General features: G+C 38.7%; 2 protein-coding genes across 2 annotated transcripts in view; one reads left to right on the top strand and one right to left on the bottom strand.

Moving 5' to 3' along the window:
• LOC131416219 (fatty acyl-CoA reductase 2-like) overlaps window positions 1–13,267 on the top strand; it is a 358,729-nt gene that overhangs the window by 27,434 nt on the left and 318,028 nt on the right. The gene's annotated exons all lie outside the window — the stretch shown is intronic.
• LOC131416220 (fatty acyl-CoA reductase 2) overlaps window positions 1–13,267 on the bottom strand; it is a 77,390-nt gene that overhangs the window by 9,973 nt on the left and 54,150 nt on the right. The window contains exons 5-8 of the mRNA XM_058558583.1: window positions 5,453–5,630; window positions 4,055–4,099; window positions 2,046–2,164; window positions 1,087–1,154 (exon numbers count right to left, since the gene is read on the bottom strand). Coding sequence (XP_058414566.1) covers window positions 1,087–1,154; window positions 2,046–2,164; window positions 4,055–4,099; window positions 5,453–5,630 — 410 coding nt within the window. The remainder of the gene's footprint in view (window positions 1–1,086; window positions 1,155–2,045; window positions 2,165–4,054; window positions 4,100–5,452; window positions 5,631–13,267) is intronic.

The following is a 13,267-nucleotide window of genomic DNA, read 5'->3' as shown; positions in this document are numbered from 1 at the left end:
CACTATTTATTTTAGATTATTTTTAAGATCACTCTCAACTATGACATTCTCTAATTTTATAAAAGAGATAGTAAGCATTTTCAGCATGGAAGAAGAATATTTTGAATCTCAGAAATGGAATTTACATGTAGCATCTTTTTATGTAAGAGCTCAAGATATCTTGTTTGATTCTATTAATGCCTCTTTTAATGAGTGGTATCTTAACTCTGTTACTGAGGTAGAGGAGATTTACTTTTATTTGCAAATTTTTTCAGAACTATTTAGCCATATGATCTAAATAACTGGATATATGATCTAAAGAACTTTGATGGTAGTAGATAATTTCATTTTATTTTTACTGAAGTAATAACTTTGCAAATAGAATAGCACAGCAGAGTGCTCTGAATTGAAAATTAGATTCTAACAAGTCAAGTACATTTACTTTTTTTTCTACATCTAGTACCTAAACGACAGCTAGATGATCTAAAAGTTTCAGATATTCACAAGAAAATCAACTCCTAAGTTGACAAAGGAATACAGGATCAGTTAGATAATTTTCTATTATATGCAGAGTTAATTGCTTCAATTCAACAAGACACTTTCAAGGTCACACTCATGGCTAACTGCATAAATTAATGAAGAGTATCACTGACTTGATAACAAAAGTTAATATTACTGGACTTCTCTAAATCCACTTGGTCATTGATCATTTCGCATTCTCAGTGATGTAGCAAAGGGGCAAGGGATGTGCACATGAGAGCAGTTGCCTCAGGAGGAGGAGTATTTTATCATTGACATTGCTTATAATTGCTGACTTTTACTTGGCTTTATTTATTTTTTAAATCTCTATAGCCAATGGACCTCTTATTGCTTACAGTCACACAGATGTTCCCACTGGCCCCTTTCTTTGGTATACCACAGTCATTCTAGCTAACTCGCACACATTTACAATTTGCAATTATTTTATCTCTTTATTTTTTTGTCTTTTTCCCCCTCTAGACTCTAAGCTCCATGACACACTTTGTCTACCTTTTCCCCTGTGGCAGACACTAATAGTGTGTGGGCAGTCGCTAGTAGATATGTAGTTACATCACAATAGGCACTTACCCATTTTGCCCCAATTACAGGGATTGAGGTTACCAGATGTACAGTGGTAGATTAACGTTGACTTAGGTCTGGAAAATGAAATAAAATTAGATAAATACAACAAAATGGAGAACTAATGAAAGAAAGAGAAGGGAAAGTAACGTTTAGACAAGGTTGTTTCAATAATTCCCATGACTAAGGCAACCTATGCAACACTTCCATCTTTGTTCCTTCTTTGGGTTAATAAGCAAAATGGAAGAAGACTAGGAAAAGTGTGTGTGTGTGTGTGTGTGTGTGTGTGTGTGTGTGTGTGTGAAAGAGATCTCAAATAGGTTAACATATCTGTGGAGCAAATGGAGGTGCCATGATGGTGAGAAAGCAGATTATATTTCTAACTTCTGGACTTGTTTACTGGGCAAAAATATAGGCTATGTTTTCTCATAAATCTGGTTAAGCCGTGCTGAATTGGAAACATCTAATTGTCTGACTTCAAATAAGAAAATTTTAATTCTGTTTACCTTTTACTAACAGAGTCAAATATGCAAATAACCTATTTTTTCCTTTGTACTAAGAAATACCCCCTACATGGTGATCTGAACTTCTGGCATTTATCAGGAACCGAGCAGTCCAATAAAATATAAAATATGTTCTCATTTCATCTATTTTTATCTCCTTTGCCTTAAAAAAGAAAGCTGTATTTCAGATTACTAAATAGAAAGAAAAGCTTTTTGGTTATTAAGAATTTTATGGTTAAATGAATTAAAGACTTTATTACTTTATGATCCACGAAGTAGTAAGCAGTATTTATAAAACAATTCAATGCACATTTGATGGCTTATTTGGAACTATCTAAATATTGAAACAGATGCCCTCTCACATTTGGGGTATTCTATGATAAAATGAATATAATTGGAAAATAAGCCTAACATATTCACCCTCTTCCTCATCAAATCCTTGAAAGACGGCTTAAGCATCCACACCTGTGAACTGCCGTGTACCATCCTACAGCCAAGGTGAGGTTGACGACTGTATCAACTGGAATTAAATCTGCTACAGCCATTGGAGTAGCTCTTATGGCCCGAAGAAATCCTTTCCCAGCCTACGCAGGAAAAACAACATAAAATATTAAACCAGGTCTTAGGTAACAACTGGGTCTAAAGCATACATCAGACAGATAATACTAATGCTGTTAGTAACAATAGCTAACGTTATTCACTGCTTAGGTTATCGTGCTGAGGCTGACTTCTCTCCGCCTAGCCAACCTCCCAGCCAAGTTCATCTCAAGTGCCAGTATTTCCATGAACCACTAGTGGTCCTCAGGCTGCTTTAGGGAGTGAAATTCCTCAAATTTGTGAGAGGTTAATATATTTTACTTAATTAACAAACACCAAGAATAGGTTTTCACATCTTAAAAATTAATTCATAGGACATTTTAAGAATTAAGGTTTCCCAAATTTACCCTTAATATTAGTTTATCTTTTCTTAAATGATGTTGTTTTCTACTAGTGCTTACTAACTTACAAGCAACAGTAGATGCTAAAAGTATAAGATTTTATTTTGAAAAATTAACAAAATTCTACAATTTGATAAAAACTGTTTTTATTACTTGGGAAAAGGACACCGTTATTTACTTTTTGTTCAGTATCTTAGTTTACCTCACAGATCACTGATGTTATATAAGTGCAAGAATTGGGAATTATTCACACAAGTCATGTCAATAATTGTCAGTTAATAAATAAAAAGTCATGTTTATTGACTTTATGAAATAATTGAGTATTTATGCCCCGCATGTTTCCATAATTGATTTGCAGTGGTTACACTTTCTTACGTTTGTAATTTCTATTTTTTGGTAACTGATTCCCCTTGTTTTGGACATAAGAAACCAGTTTGGAAAATTTTAGAAAATTTGAATAAATGTGCTGCTTTGGAAACAACATAATAAAACTCACTCTGGGATCAAGTTAAAATAATTATGTTCTAAGTTACCAAACATTAACCCCAACTAAGCCTTAAAGAAGAAAGAGTTGGAGGCAGGTAGGGAACAGAAAGAGAGCGGCTGCTAGAAAAAAAAGGAATCAGAAAGAAGCTCATTGTCACTGTCTTTGACAAGTCGTCATAGTTCATTATCTTATATTTGTAGTTTAGTTCACGGTGGACCTAGTTCTGAGAAGAACAGGCAGAGTCTGAAGCACGAGATTATTTTCTAATAAGACGTAAACCCAGTTACAGAACTGAACTCCTATTCGTTGTTCTCAAGAGCAGAGCCGTGCTTCTGGTCCTAAGATGCTTCCACGTGAACTGCGAGGCACCACAGCTCAGGCTGGACCCGTCTTCACCGCAGGGAGACTCGTGCAAAGAGCTGCTGAGCTAGAGGAACCGTTGTTGATGCTTCCCCTGGTCTGTCAGAGGATTAGTGCTGACAAGTGCTTCCTACAGTCATCAATGTCTATATTTGAAACATTCGCTCCAATCAGGAGTTCTCTTTCTCGTATCTATTAAGAACTAGTTATTGATGTAATTTATGTACATATATAATTTCTATCCACACACACGTAAACTCTTGTATGTGTTTTATAATCAAGGATTTAATAGTCTTTGCGAATATGATTTTTATCGCACCCTCAATTTGCTGCACTAATTCGAGCTATTAATAACCAGCGAAAAACAGGAAACACCCCCATCTTGTGGTAACTAAGGGGAAAAACAGACATGGTCCTCGAGGTCAGACTTTAAAAAAAAAAAAAACCCTAAATAGTAATTGATGCTATCACAGTACCTCTGTTTTCCTGATAATAAATATGCCACAAACAATAAAAGTAATTTCATTCTGCCTCTATTTTCCAATCAGCAAAATCGAGATAAGTTGCTTCAATTGTAGTTAGTAAAGTAATATTTATGGTTTGGATCAATGAAGCTAAGCCAATACTAAGCACCTTGTTACTATCCCTCCACTACATTTCACGGAGTTATTTCTAATAATTATACATACCGCAATAATGAGCCCAGTAGGTCCATTTAGGTTATCAACCCAACCCTAAAAACAAAAAAGATCTCTATTGGTTACACATGTCAGAAAATTTTAACACCTTTGGAACATCTGCATCTAATCTTAAATTTCCAACAAGAGCACTGAGACTCTAGCCCATAGAACTGATAATCCAGTATTTCTAAGATCACAGACCAAGACCAATGGCAAGCCACTGGCTGCTTTGTGCACTTTATTTGTGTAAGAATTAAAATTCTGCCAGCATTTTTTTCATAGCAGGAGTCATGATGGTTTCAAGTTGTTTTATGATATCTTTGGGGCTAAATTGGACCTTGTCTTAATATCATAATCTGCTAACCAACTCATAGACCATCATTTTTCTCCACCTAGGGCCTGATTTTAACTCCTAGAGGAACAGTTCAAACACAATTTGTAAGAATTATCCATTTCTTGACAGTTTTAAGAGTCATAGCATCCATATTATATACATATTAATATATGTATTTATTTATATATAATCTTATATATATATTTATTAGCCTGCTTACTGATGTTAGAGGAAAGATTATGTTAAGGAGCATTTAGAGAGAAAAGTCTTTTTGAGTTTGTCTCTCAAGCCCTAAGCAAGTTGGTTGACCTTATTATGTCTGTTTCTTTATCCAGAAAAGTCAAAATGTGTAACATGGGAGATGAGAGAGACTAGAGGAGAAAATGAAGGGAGTAATATTTGCTGAGCCTTTTACTAGGGACCAGGCCACAGCACTAAGCACTCCTCATACATTATGTCATCTGATCAACTCTCCAAAGTGGGTAGTATTAGCCCTGTGTTACAGATGAGACAACTCAAAAGCCTGCATCATCAGTAAGCAGTGGAGCTTGAATTTATCTGGCCCTAAAGTTTTACAGAATTGCTTCAAAGAAGATGGTGTAATTCAAAGTACTTTCAAAAGGATACAGCAGCATATAGAGGTAAAAAGTATTACTCCTAAACTGAGACTCTTCTGTGAGCTTTGTGATTCCTATTTACTCTGGCAGTTGTAATACTACCAATCTGGCCATCAAGAACATTCTGGTATATTTAAATTACACTGGGAAAGGCAAGAACTAGAACTATCTCCCACGGGCATTTTGAGACTCAAGTTAATGAGAAGCTAATTTAAGGCCTCGACCCAACTGTAGGATGGTCACGGTAACTCCCAGAGAAGCCTCACGCTGGATAAATCCTGAACCAAACATGGAATTTTGCCCTAATACAATGAGTTCACGTTTGATTTGCTCAGGTATACCTCCTGAGAAGAAAAAGGGAAAAAAAGAAAAGAAAAAAAAAAAAAAAGGACATCAGAAAGTAATTGGGCTAGAAGGACGCTGGTTTGGAAGCAAAGCATGGAATCCAGGGCTTACTGGGAAAGGCTCCTGCCAGGTTGCTCCCACAATGGAGGGCCTTATGATGGCAATGTTTAGGTTCCTGCTCTCCTGCTGCACCACCATCTCTCCCAGGGCCTTGGTGTAGGTGTAAGCATTGGGCCGATCCCCGATCAGCTTGGGTGCAATCTCATCAATAATAGCGTCGTCCAACCACCTGAAGGTAGTCAGAGTAAAAAAAAAATTCTAGCAACATACATTAGACAATAACAACATACATTAGACAATAGACCAAAAAGAAACTGTGAGACACAGACAATGAAACAAAACTTCCACTTTCTAGCTTGAGTTCTGGAATTCAGAACAGTCACGGGATAGCAAGGCTGAGCGTGTACCTGTTCAAATCATGCGTGATGGATGAGCTCTTTACTCTCCACCGTTAAGCCCAATCTTACCAGTCAAACCTCTCGTCTAGATAGAGCAATTCAAGAGCTATGCAATCTACTGTTTTATTACATATAATCTCTAATTATCTCCAATCACTTCCTCTCCAGCAGGTTCATAAGTACATTCATTGATCATATCTGTGAGCGCCAATCATGTGCTCAGAAGCATGCTAGGTGCTGTGTTCATGGCGTGCTGAGGCTCTCTCATCCAGAGTTCTTCAGTGGCAGCCCACACCCCAATTCAGTGTTCTCCCGTTAAAACCCAGAGCATCAATCTTTTGACCTTTAGCTTTTAATTTTTAAAATTTCACTCAATGCCTCAACAAATAAAAGCAACTACCTTTGGCAGACTTACAGTCTGTTTTAGCAAACCTATGAAATGTATTTTGAAGGTCTGTTTGGAGTTTATGCTAATAACTGGGTAATTATTTCCAGAGAATTCCAGTGAATTCTGAAGTGTTCTAATAACTATTAATAGTCTGTCAAGTGGAGTGATTATATTACTCTGAAGCAGCTTTAACAGAGCAATTATTGAATACCTCTACTTAAAAGAAGTCATGTATCCTGAATAACAGAGTTACCATGGCATCAGCCTAAAATCTTTTTTTAAAGATGTCAGAACCATTATGATAATCCCAAAGTCTATCTGCACTTCTCTAAGAGAGAAATAAAATTATTTGTCAATTAAATAATGTTTCTCTTAGCTGGTAGATCTATTGGTTAAACTTTTGACATAGTCTAGTTTTTAAAAATTAGGCTACCTGAATATGTTAGTGCGATTTTTATAATCAATGTGTCTGGTACCTTTGTTCCCATTTTAGCGGGCCAAACACAGTCCTACTATTTTGGTTGAAGAAAAACCTTAGCAGTTACCATTTTGCTTCCATGACAACCAGTTGAGCATTTAAGACGTGCTTAATTCCAAAACTTATTCAGAAACGTAACTCTCACTTTTAATAACTCTCATTTGATATTGGAGGGGAACACAAGCACTGTCTATAATGTTTTGGTGTTTCTTGCTTGCTGCTACCAGTGCTGAGTATTTTCCAGATACTCAAGTGCCCCTTGATTTAAATTGAGTAGGGAAAGGATGAGAAGTTCCTAGAACTAGAAACAACTCCAAATACTTAGTAAAATAGAAGATATTCCAATGCTATGGCCAGCTGAGGGACGGGAGAGAGTGTGGGAAATGCAGGCACCTCTCCATCTTCATAACAATGTTACCTGTACCTCATCTGATTTGTGGGTCAACAGTGGATTAACTGACCTAACACCATTTTCTTTCACGCGCAAAAACATAAAGGTTACACAAACCAGGTCAGAAGAAATATGCCTAATTTCAATAAGGCTGTAAAGAAAAACATTCTAAGAAAACATCAGAACCCAGCAATGCACTAGGATTGTATGTCACATGGCTGGGACCAGTTGAGTCGCCATCACGGATGTTGGTAGGCATGGAAAGGGCGACACCTGGAGGCTTTACCAAATTTGGCGAGTTAGCTGATCTTAGAAAATATTGGTTTCCTGGGTTTCTAAGAACACAAACGTAAAAGAAGTTGTAGTGTTCTGCAGATGGCCTGAATCCACTATTCCTAGCTCCACCCGTATTCTACTGTCTCATCTTCTCGTTTCCTCCATTTTTACTTGTGAAAAATGGCAGTAAGTACATCTGTTCTAAATCTTCAGGTTATCATGAAGACAAACAGGAATATTCACAACTGCAATTAAAGTTATTTGATAAAACAAAATGAGCCAATAAAGCTAAGATATTCTTATTTTCAGTAAAACAACCAAAGAGCATATATCTACATAGGTAATAGTTCTAAGATATCTTTTCTAATACAGCCAGACAGACCATCGCCTACCTCATCCACCCACTTCCCAGTTTCAGAAGGGAGCTTAGTGTACCAAGCGCACACATCCATTGGTTAAGTGATGCTCTTTTTGGGACCTATAATCAGTTCACCGTCTTCTTTACCAAAGTTTGATTTGCTGATCTTGTTTGTTCTCAGTTTGTTTTTAAAACAGTAAATAGGTTGGCATGGAAAAAAGACACCATAGAAACCAAAGTACATTTCCGAAATTAACCGAATGCCCTTCAGTGTACTCAAGATGTTTTGAACCCATGGGTCCCAAATTCTAAAGTTCTACTTTTGCTTCAAAAGAAGCAAAAAGTAATTGAAGATTTCAGAAAACAATGTGTATATACACACACACAAACATACACACTACACACAATTTCCTCTAAATATTACTATTAATTTTTGATTTGAAAGTTATTGAATCAACCTCCTAATATCATTAATAATTTCATAATTTGTGTATTACTAAATGAAATAGCAAGAGGAATATGCATTTTTCCTCCTAGTTTTCTTATTCAATAATCAGGGCAAACCTAGTGGTATGTCAGGAAAAGCTCTCTGGGGAGTAAGCACTGGACACATTGCCTCCTGGGAACGTTGGCTCTCTCCGTGTCTTGTCTGGATGATGTTCCTCCCCTGACTATTGCAATTATCATGCTGTATGTACTTGCTCATGTGTCTGTTGCCCCACTCTATGATGAGTCCAGAAGGGCAGGGATTATGTTTTTTATCTCTGTGTCCAATCACCTTTCTGCCCCCAGGAACCAGCTACCTTACTCAGCATGTAAGTGGGTGCTCCCGCACGTGAGTCTTGATTGGCCAGTTTGTGTTCTGGGTAAGGTTTTGGGAAGCTGAGATGGACAATGACAGGAGAGAACAGGCGAACTCAGAAGGAGGTGAGGTTGTAGGGAGACCGTGGGAAACGAAGAAAGGGGGTGTCTTTGCAGAGAATGAAGCAAAACTGGAAGTTGAAGTGTCCAGTGGTGCTGGTGAAAAGCCTTGAGAAGCTGAAAGGCTGAATGTTGACCGACTTCAGTGGGGGCAGAGCTGGCTTCGGAGTAAATTTCACTGGCTTCAAAGTAAATTTAAACTTCTTAGGGAGAGGGATGTATCTGAGCCTAGTGCTGGTGGTGAATTGGCCTCTGTATCTCCCCCCAGAGATGCTTTTATTGAGTACCTGTTCTGGCCTCCAATGGCTTAACAATGTGAAAACTATTCAGTTTGTTTAAGAAACAATCTAATCCTGCTCTGATTCGTATTTAAAGCCTGGTAAGACTAAAAGTGCACAGAATTTTCCATTTTTGGTCAGCAGCTTAGATGCCATCTTAAGGCTATACAATCCTGACAATAAAAGCGCAACTGCTAAAATTAGCTTTTTCCTTTTCCCCAGGATAGATAAGCTTCCTTAGTGTCAACAATGTGTTCTCAGGCACGGAGGCAAAACGACTTTCCTGAGTCTGACCTCCTTTCTTGTTTCCCAAAGGGCTGTTACTGGGGCTTGTCAGCTGCAGGAGCCTTCATCTTCCCTGCTCCTCACCCTCCACCCACAGCGCACCCGCCACAGCTGATCACATCAGGGTTTGATGGAGGAAGACCTTTGGTTTTTCACAGGGCAGGTTAGCTGTGTCTTCTGGTGGCCAGCCAGGTAGCTTCAAAAGTGTGATTTTCAGTAGGTACAAATCTACTGGGAACTTTTTACTCAATTAAAGCATCTAGGAATTGAAAGACCACAGAAGGTGAGGGGAGTGGGGAAAAGAGGGTGCACTGATTACTGGAATATGAATGAACCCCATTTCAAATGAAAACTGTTCAACGAGTAAGCACTTTAAGCCACTATTTCCCAAACTTGCCTGCTCATAAGTAAGACTGACATGGGGCCTCTGATAAAATCCAGATTCCTGGGTACCATCTTAGACCCACTACATCAACCTCCAGGGGTGACAGTCTGATGATCTGTATTCTAACATGTCCTGGTGATTCTTATGGTCAGGCAGACTGGGGAGTCACTAATTTAAAAGAACTCCACTCCACAAATTTAAGTCATTGAGAAATGATTAGTTTTCAAAAAGGCATTGCCTCTAGGAGTAAAAAATTTCAATACAATTGAACTTTAGCTGATGAGATGTGTGCAAGCCCATATGCAAAGCAGTAGCCACCTCCTATTGATTTTTCTCTCCCAAAACACATGGGTGTTTTTAACTTCTGTTCCCACTCTCCAGTTCTAGTCCTCCACACGGCTCCATCTCAGATAATGGGTCTCGCTGCCTCTGGTGACTCCCCATGCTAATCTACCCACCTTTACCCCCATGACCATATTAATGTTCCTAAAGCCCACTTTCATCGTAGTCCCTCCTTAATTCAAACAAAATGAAACAATCCAATAACCAATACCCCCCACCCCTCCCCCATGCACATACACAGCCCTTCCTCAATGGATGCCCATTGCCTATAGAATTAAATCCAATCCTCTGCCTGGTATTCAAAATCTCCAGTATGGCCCTAGCCTACCTCTCCAGCTTGCTCTCTAACAGCTTCCCAACACATAACATATGCGCTGCCAAAATGCATGTATAGCTATACCCCAAACATGCCCCCGGTTTTCCTGCTCTAGTTGCTCTGCCTGGTACGTGCCCCCATCTCCCCTCTCCACACTGTGCCTACTCTTCCAAGTCTGTCTCCTATGCCTGTCTTTATAGAACCCTTCTACCTCCTCCAACTCCATCATCTTAGTGTGTCCCATTTCCTCCACCACACCCCGTATATAATTCTACCCCGTTCTACTCATGTTCAATTGTGAGCTCTTGGAGAGTACAGTCCATATCTTAAGAAAGCGCCTTTTAATCTCTGACGCTGCCAAGTTTGTGGGTGTACTGGAAAGACCATAGCCACCTGGCCAGAATCACGTGGAACAGCTGTGTCTCTGTGATTTACTAGCCGAGAGACTTCTGCAGAGTTACTTAGCCTTTCTGACCTTTTGTTCCTTTATTAGTACAGTAGTGACAAAAGTATCAACCCTACAATATTATGTTAAGGTATTAAATGTCTGTGAAAGTGTCTTTGCTCACAATAATTGCTCGATGATGATTCATGGCTGTCCTTCTCTTCTTAACGCTATTTACTAGACTGATTTAAGTATGTTAAATAAAACAGTAAATATTTATGGATCCATTTTTCTAGTTCCTAACTCTAGTATTTCAAGTCTTTGTACAGGTGCAAAAGCCCTTTTCTTCTACACTGGCTCTGCTAAGAGGAGTTACCTTGGCTTGAAAAATATGGAAATCACCAATCTCAAAGACCTATCTTTCCTGGTGAGTTATGAGCATTTTTAAAAATAAACATTTCACTTAAGCCATGATTCTGGAAAACTGGAATTTCACTGGCAATCTCTGATCATTTACACACATGAATTTCTAAAGGTAAACATCACGAACTATGTAGCCGCTCCATATAAGGTGAAAGCCTTTGCTGCAGCACCCTGAGCATCACTGTACTTGCCTGGGAAATTAGAGCAATGGTCCTATAGTCACTGCACTCCTTGGCACCTCCTTCTTGGGGATTGCGATGTATATTGAGCGTTTCCAGTCTGTAGGTCATTGTTTGGTTTGCCATATTTGTAGCAAATTCTTGTTAGGATTTTGACAGATTCCTTCTCTGTGGCTTGAAATAATTCTACCAATATTCCATCTACCTCTGATGACCTATTTCTTTCCAGTACTTTCAGAGCAGCTTTCATTTCACTTTCTAAAATTATAGGTTCTTGGGTTGGCCCTGGGGCGTAGAGGTTAAGTTCGAGTGCCCCGCTTTGACAGCCCAGGGTTCGCAGGTTTGTGTCCCGGGTGCAGACCTACACACCACTCATCAAGCCATGCTGTGGTGGCATCCCATATACAAAAAAAAAAATAGAGGAAGATTGGCATAGATGTTAGGTCAGTGACAATCCTCCTCACCAAAAAGTAAATAAATAAAAATAAATAAATAAAATAAAATTACAGGTTCTGCCTCACAGGGATCTTTTTCAAAGGAATCTGTGATCCTTTTGTCTCTTCTGTGTCAATTTTCAGTGTACTGTTTCCACCTCCCCTTTATTCCCTTCATTTTCTCCTGGCCAGATAGTGTGCCTCTCTGTGGGTTGTTCAGCATTCCTAATCTAGGTTTAAATTTCCCTTTGATTTCTTGAATCTTCTGGAAGAGACCTCTTGTTCCTCCTTTTTTGTCATTTCCTTCTATCTCTTTGCATTGGCCGTTATGGTAGTTCTCTTATCACTAAGTGACCGTGGCTGAAAAACAGCGTTCAGGATTCTAACCCTACTTTTGTTACCATTTACTTTTGCTTCTTGCCTGTCCGTAACAATTTTTAGTGTTTCTTCTGTCATCCATCTCAATTTTTCTTTTCTTTTTACTTCAGGCATTGTCTTTTCACATTCTTCCTTAATATTTCTGGTTTCAGGCCATTGTTCTTCTGGTTCTCGGTCAATTAAACTTAACAATGCAAATCTGTTTTTTATGTGGGCTTTAAATTCATTGGGAATGTTTCACATTCTTCCTTAATATTTCTGGTTTCAGGCCATTGTTCTTCTGATTCTGGGTCAATTAAACTTAACAATGCAAATCTATTTTTTATGTGGGCTCTAAATTTGTTGGGAATGTTGTTGGCACTATGATTCTTTTAGTGCTCTTCTTCAGGTTTACTCTGATATTTGGAATCATCAGCTCGTGGTTAGGACCACAATCTGCTCCTGGTCTTGTTTGGACAGAGAGAATACAGCTTCTCTATCTCCTCCCTCTGATTACATAGTCTATTTGATTTCTGTATTGCCCATCTCCTGATGTCCAAATATACAGTCGTCTGTTCGGTTGCTTAAAGCATGTATTTGCAATGGACAGAATGTTGGTTTCACAGAAATCCATGAACCTATCTCCTGCTTCGTTTCTGATCCCTAGTCCAAATTTTCCAACAACAGTTGATTCCACTCTATTTCCTACTTTTGTATTCCAGTCACCGTGATTACCAGCATATCTTGTTTGGGTGTATGATCAATTTCTTCCTGGATCCTTGTGTAAAAACTTTCAACTTCATTTTCTTCAGCATTTGCAGTTGGAGCATAGACTTGGATGATGGTTATGTTAATAGGTTTTCCCAGAAGTCTGATTGAGATTATTCAGTCAGACCCTGCATTAGAGCCCCTAACTGCCTGTGCTACATCTTGCCTCAGTATTAGAGACACTTGGTTTCTTCTGAGTTTGTAATTTCTGGAGTAGAACACTTTGTAGCTGTCTGACTGAAAGTGTCCCATTGCAGTCCATTTTAGTCCACGAACACCAAGCACTGTAATATTTAAATGTTCCTTTTCTTGCTTTACCATTTCCAGTTTACCTTGGTTCATGCTTCTCACATTCCATGTTCCAACTGTGTGTGTGGTACAGCATCAGACTTTCCTTTCAACTCTATGCACTCCGGCCGCGGGACGTCCATTGGCTTTAGTCTAGTTACATCATTAGCTACAGTGCTATTTGTACTTGTTCTTTGCTCTTCCTCAGAGCACACC

Source organism: Diceros bicornis, chromosome 17, assembly GCF_020826845.1.
Source record: "Diceros bicornis minor isolate mBicDic1 chromosome 17, mDicBic1.mat.cur, whole genome shotgun sequence".
Lineage (NCBI taxonomy): Eukaryota > Metazoa > Chordata > Mammalia > Perissodactyla > Rhinocerotidae > Diceros > Diceros bicornis.
The sequence above is the reverse complement of the archived record's forward strand: the minus strand, read 5'-3'. Positions and strand labels throughout refer to the sequence as shown.